We start from the raw sequence: 6,000 nt of genomic DNA, 5'->3' as shown, positions 1-6,000 counted from the left end.
TTTTTTTTAAATTTCTTTTATATTTTTAATTTTTTTTTTTTTTTTTGCCTTCCGGTTGAGTGTTTGTGTTGTGTGTGTGTGTGTATTTGCACGTGGTTTTTAAAGGATTTCATTAAAAAAAAAGATAAAAGAAAAGGAAAAAAAAAAGAAAGAAAACAAACTCAAACAGTTACTTCTGTCTTGCTGTTGGTTATGAAGTATGGCTGTGGGCCCAAGTAGTGCTGGCTCCGGGTCGTCAGCGGGTCACTTAACGTCGGGTCTCCCATCCCGTGCTTCCCCTTGTTCGCGTACGCTTGCCGCCTCAGCGACTGGTCGGTGGGATCCCAGGTCTTGTAGTGGGAGTTGTAGCCCAGCGGGTGCGTGTGTATCTTTGCCATCCTGGATTTCTGCCCGTTCTGCCTGGTGAGCCCGCTGTCGATGGTGTAAGCCCGCTCGTCGTCCAGGCGCACGGGGTGCAGGGGCAGGCTGCCCTTGGCCGCCAGCTCTGCCAGGTGGCGGCGCTTGGTGTAGAAGTCGTCGTTGACTTTGTCAGCTGTTCAGATTGGGAAGGGGGAGGGACAAAAAAAAACAAACCAAAGATCAGTTGGACACAATGAAAGTGTTAACCAGTTTACAGCAGGTCATGCACAGTCCGGTCCGCAGATCAGAAGAGTTACAGGTATATCAGGAGGAGAAATTCCTGCTGCCTCCCAGCCCTTAGTATCTCTCTGTAGCATATTTTTGGATGCCATTACTAAGGCTTTTCATATATGCAGACAAAACCCTCTTACCCTGTAACAAAAAGACTGTCCCTGCCCCAAAACACACAGGCTGTGCTGGTATTTCCATTATGGGAAGAGGTCCTGTGGCATGGGAAATTCGGGAAGTGTACAGGAGTACAGAGACTTTCTTGGAAGTATTGAGACATCTTGAGTTGCATTGTTGTATGAGAGCACATCCCTTTAAATGCAAATTGTCATGTGGGTGTTTAACTAAGCCAGGTTTAAGGTCTGGTACTGTGTGATGAGGTGGACCTGTTTGTGTTGAAGAATGCCTTAGGGCAAAATTAAGAATGGGATCTGTTCTTCTAAGTGGTTGGAAGGTCACTAATGCTTTATTGGGCTGAAAATATTTTGTGTTGTTGAATGTTGGGTATTTACCCTGTAATTTCACAGACCATGAAAATCCTAAATTCCAGGTTCTGACATCATTTTCTGGGGTCAGTGCCACTAAGAAATACAGCAACAGCCCTGCCAACAAACACTGCATTGCAGTTCTCAAACGAGGATTTTGCCCTCTGCAATTTCCTAGGCAAGTGTCTTTCAGTGCACACGTTCACTCATGTTTGATTGTTGTTATTGCTGGCATTTGTTTGGCCTTGCTTGAAAGTATGAACACTGCTCAGGAAGCTTAAGGTGTTCTGCAGCAGTCCAGCAGCTCATTTCAGTCTTGGGACCGAGTTTCAGGGGTTTAAGGGAAGATTAACCGAATTTCATTTTTTTAAGATCTTGCCTTTAATGTAAAGAGTGTTTATTTTTGCCCTTCACAAATTTAGATGTTTATTTAAGATAGTGCCAAATGCGTAGAGTGACTCGCACAGTGCTGAGTTAATCAGCAGTGGTGTGCTTTGAATATCTGATCGTGTCAGCCTGGATTTGACTTCTGCTGTGCCCTGGTAGATCCATCGTTTTCCTTGAAGCTATGCCATGTAAGGCTTCTCTGCAGAAGTCCTGTACATGTAGCTGTCTGTACAGCTCAGCTCCTCTTGCCTTCATGAATAGGTTTTTAATTCCCTGCACTAGTTTTTGTTTAGCTTCCCTCTTTTTTTCTCTCCCCAGTATTCCTTGGAGGCTTTTGTTGCACTATGAATTTTCTCTTTCTCTCTAGTTCTAAAGTTGCTCTTTATGCAAGGTGGGGAAATTCCTCTGAGCACCAGATTAATCTTCAAGATCAGGTTTCAAATCTGCATCCTCCTTGTCCTGGCCCCTCAACAGGGAGGAATATTACCAAAAGCAGGTGCTATTTATCATCTCATGACAATTTTTGTATAATGACTGTGCAACTGGACTGTGCACTTAAACCCTTAATTTCATCATTCAAGAGGTGTTTCTTCTTCAGTGAAGTGAAATTACTCTTGGCTGTGCTGGAAAGTTGGGCTTTGTGTGTTTTACCCACTTCCATCTGTTACCTTTTCTAATAGTAGAGTGGATGTTTTTCTGTGGCATACAGGTGTCTTCTGCTTTAAAAAAATCCCAGAATGCAGATAGTGACCTGAGCTTATTTCAGCCCCTGATGTGTAATTGCAATTGCTGATAGACCTGTCATGTGTTACAAAAAGAGTCTGTGAAGTTCTGCTTTGATTTTGGGGTGAGTTGTTTCATTTGGAGATCTACAATCTAAGTAATTAAGAAGTTGTACCTATTTCCCCTTGGAAGAGCTGTTTTCAGTTCTAGATGTGGCTTGTCCTTTTAATTTGTTAATATTTACTGAATGCCACAGAAACACAAGTTGAATAAAATGGGAGGGAAATGCATTTGCATTGCTAATTTCTCATTAATCTGTTATCAGTAACTGAGAAAAATGATTGCAGAAAAGGTATCGTGAATATTCTCACAAATATTTATTTTTATAAATTTTTACATCAAAGGCACTATCAGTGAGCTGGTTAGGGCAGCAAATTTCTATGTCATATGGCTTAGACTTTGTGTGTGAAAAGTCACGCTGGTTTATATAATTTGAATTCAGCACAGTTAATGATGTCCAGCTTTTAATATAGATACATTTGTATGCCTTTTTCTCATTTAGACAGCTTAATTTGCATACAAAAATTAAAAACTAAGCTAATCTCACATAAGAGTAAATTTGCGAGTTTGTACTTTTAATTTGTAATTTTATCTTAGTTATGCTGCAGCAGTTTGTCTTACGTAGCCAAGATCTTTAATCAGTTACAAGGTAAATAATGACTTCTGTTTAGAGAATAGCAGCAGTGATTAAGTTATGTAAATAATGACCAAAAATTGCAGATATTTGCATTGCCTGATTTTTTTGCGCTGTTCTTCTCATTTGCATGGCTGAATGAAAAAGGCCAAAACAAGCTCAAGCTATTCCCTCAGTTGCCTTTAATTTTTCCTGGACCTTTCCTCATTTTCAGCAATGGTCCTGAATTTTGGTCCTTGCATTAGATAGGGTACTCAGATCCCCAGTCACATCAAGGCTGATGTCCTCCAGAAGAGTCAATTGTGTCACTGCTGCATGCAAAGAACACCCCCACTGTTACAACTAAGGGAGGAAGAAACCAGCCTCACAGGGAAGATCACACAGAAAGTGAAATGTTTAATTCCGAATATGTGGGTACATTAAAGTTATTTTAACTAATATAGTCCATAGTGCCTTTCTAGGGACTTCCCAACTGTTGTCTGGAAACCAGGTTTGAAGAGAGCACACCAGGATTGGATCTGTAAATCCTCATCAGCAAAGTCAAGCAGAAATCTGGCAAACAGATGACAAGGGGCTGATTGCATGAGCTTGGTGGGGCAGTGCCAGTGTAGGAGAGCTGCTGCCTGTGTTTGTCCTGATCAAATAATGCTTTGCAGGGTTTTACCTGAGAATCTGACACATGCCCAGGCAGTGCTAGCAGTGGAAGCCAAACTCCTTCTCTAAAGGTTTAACCTCCCTAAAACTGTTTTCTTTCATCTTGCACATGTCCCAGAAATAGGTGGGGGACAATACCATTGTAGCAAAACCAGCAGTGATAAAAGCAAACTGTTCATTTGTTCAAAAGGGCTTTTGGCAAGTCTCGTAGCAGTCCTCATTCTTCCATACTGACTACATCACAGGTTTTATAACAGCAGTGTGCTGTGCCCCAGTACGAGGGACCTGATGCTACTAGTGCAGAAACAGGTTTTTTTAATTCTCATTTTCAAAGCAGAAAATATTCAGAACGGTAATATTGAGCAGGGTGTTGTAACAAATGTTTTACCAAGAAAAGTATAATAATAGTATCCTGATGCCAGCTACTTTAAAAATCAACTGTGAATCTGAGGGAGTTGTTTTTCTTCTTAAGCAGACCCTATAAATATTTTGTGGACTTTAAACATCCAAAGAGATATTTTGGAGTTAGAGGACGGATTTATTATGTGACCTTAGGTACATGACTCAAATTCCCTCTGCCTTGGTTTCACCTGCTGTAAAATGAGCTGTTAGCACATTGGAGGAGGTTGTTGTGTTAGGAAGTTGAATTGCTATTTGCAGAGTACAGTGAGATTTTGATGAGAGGTGCTGTAGAACTGCCGTTTGCATTGGCTTCTGATTATCAATAAGTAAAAAGGATTTATAGGTATCACTGTTGTGTTTGCAAAAGAAGTGAAAAACTAGAATTGCAACATTGCCAAATAAACAATAGTAGAAGAAGGGCCTTAATTCAGAGCATTATTATTTGTGTCCCTTCCTCCTGGTAACTAATGATAAAAATGTTCTCAGTTTCAATATTTCTTTGAGGTTTTTACTTTATGATAATGCACCCTCAAAGCTAGTTACTTTTGTAGCTGTTCATCTGAAAAAAATGTTGAAATACGATTTTTTCCAACCTAAAGAGTGTGCCTGGGAAGGGGGAGTACTTGGGCATTTGCTCCTGCTGTTCACGTAATGAATAACTGAGAAAATACAGACACAGTGTCAGGATCAAAAGCAGGACTTCACCTTCCCAGTTGAACATCTTAACTATCAAGCTGAAGAGATGCTTTCTGTTCCTTTGTCTTTCTGCTTCACTGTGCAAGTTAATCAGGATGGGTGGGGACCAGCAGAGGCTGGGATGCATCGTACTGTGTAGGGAGTTTGGATCTGGATCCCCCTCAGAGCAGTTGTACAACCAGGAGCTTCCCATCCTAAAGGCAGATCATTCCACTCCTCGCTCTTATCTGAATCCAGCAATGCCTTAGAGAGAGTGACCACGACTTATTTTGAGCTTGACTTTGCTAGTACTGGTGTCAAATGTCTCAGATGAGACCTTTGCCTTTTTTCCTTGAATTTTGATTTTGAAAGGAGATGGCTACCAAGCTGCTCGGGATTGTGAGATCATGAAAATTCCCAGGTAAACCTCACTGACTTTAGGCTCGTTTAGATGAAGTCATTGCAAAGAAATAGGCTTTTGTGACTGTAATGTATGTTTTTCTTTCAAAAAGTTTCACCTTTCTGCCTAAATCTGTCACTAATAGAGACGAACTTTTTTTCTTCTTCGCAATCCACAGCTCTATAATGAAAGCAGGCAAACCAGTGAGTCTCTTATGGAGTAAATACCATGGATGAAAACATGTTTTCTTGAATATCAGTGGCAAAAAGCCTTGTGGCTGCCATAGGGCCAGGATTTTTCAGTGTGCCCACGTGAGTTATCTGTGCTGTGAGTGAGGAGGTTCTAAATCTGTGTAATGCTGTTCTGTTCCTCAGCTTCAGTCATCCTCAGGGTCACTGTGTCACCACTTGTGGCACAGTCAGGTGGACATGCATTAGCATTGTGCAATGCTTTCTTGTTCTTGTAAAATACTGCAGGGGTTTTAACTCTTTTCCTCATTGACAATGATCTGTGTGGGTCCATAAAATGGCTCTGAATACCTGGACTGCATCTCACAGCTCTTGGAGAAATACAGACCCCTCAAAGACAATTCTGGCCTACGGCTTTTTTGAAAGGAGGCACCTGGGAGTGGGAAGAAGTCTCTGAAGTGAGAGAAGAGAATCCATAAAGGAGTGAGCCCTTACAAAAGCTCTAAAGACATTAAAAAAACCCAAACCAAAACAAAAACCCAAACACAAACTTCAGTGAGAGCTTAGAGTCACAGTCAGAAGATACAAAAATGTATAAGGAACACTGTCTCTCAGTAGATGTTTCAAACATTCTTTGTTATCTGAACGTATTTTAAGAACTACTGGGTGAAATGCAGAGCTTTATTGCAGCCAGAAAGAGACTGTATTTCAAATTAAGGGCTAGAGATGCAGAAAGCAAGCCAATGGAAAGTGCTGGGGGACAGG

The 6,000-nt window shown here is 41.1% G+C and overlaps 1 protein-coding gene across 2 annotated transcripts in view; it reads right to left on the bottom strand.

The window, feature by feature from the left end:
• Window positions 1-68: 68 nt before the first annotated feature.
• SHISA9 (shisa family member 9) overlaps window positions 69-6,000 on the bottom strand; it is a 164,870-nt gene continuing 158,938 nt past the window's right edge. For both annotated transcript variants that reach the window (XM_027885483.1, XM_027885482.1), the window contains one exon: window positions 69-532. In XM_027885483.1, coding sequence (XP_027741284.1) covers window positions 162-532 — 371 coding nt within the window. In that variant the 3' untranslated portion in view covers window positions 69-161. The remainder of the gene's footprint in view (window positions 533-6,000) is intronic.

Source organism: Empidonax traillii, unplaced genomic scaffold (genome assembly GCF_003031625.1).
Source record: "Empidonax traillii isolate 1590-97213 ecotype Southwest subspecies unplaced genomic scaffold, ASM303162v1 scaffold166:size2381449, whole genome shotgun sequence".
Classification (NCBI taxonomy): domain Eukaryota; kingdom Metazoa; phylum Chordata; class Aves; order Passeriformes; family Tyrannidae; genus Empidonax; species Empidonax traillii.
The sequence above is the reverse complement of the archived record's forward strand: the minus strand, read 5'-3'. Positions and strand labels throughout refer to the sequence as shown.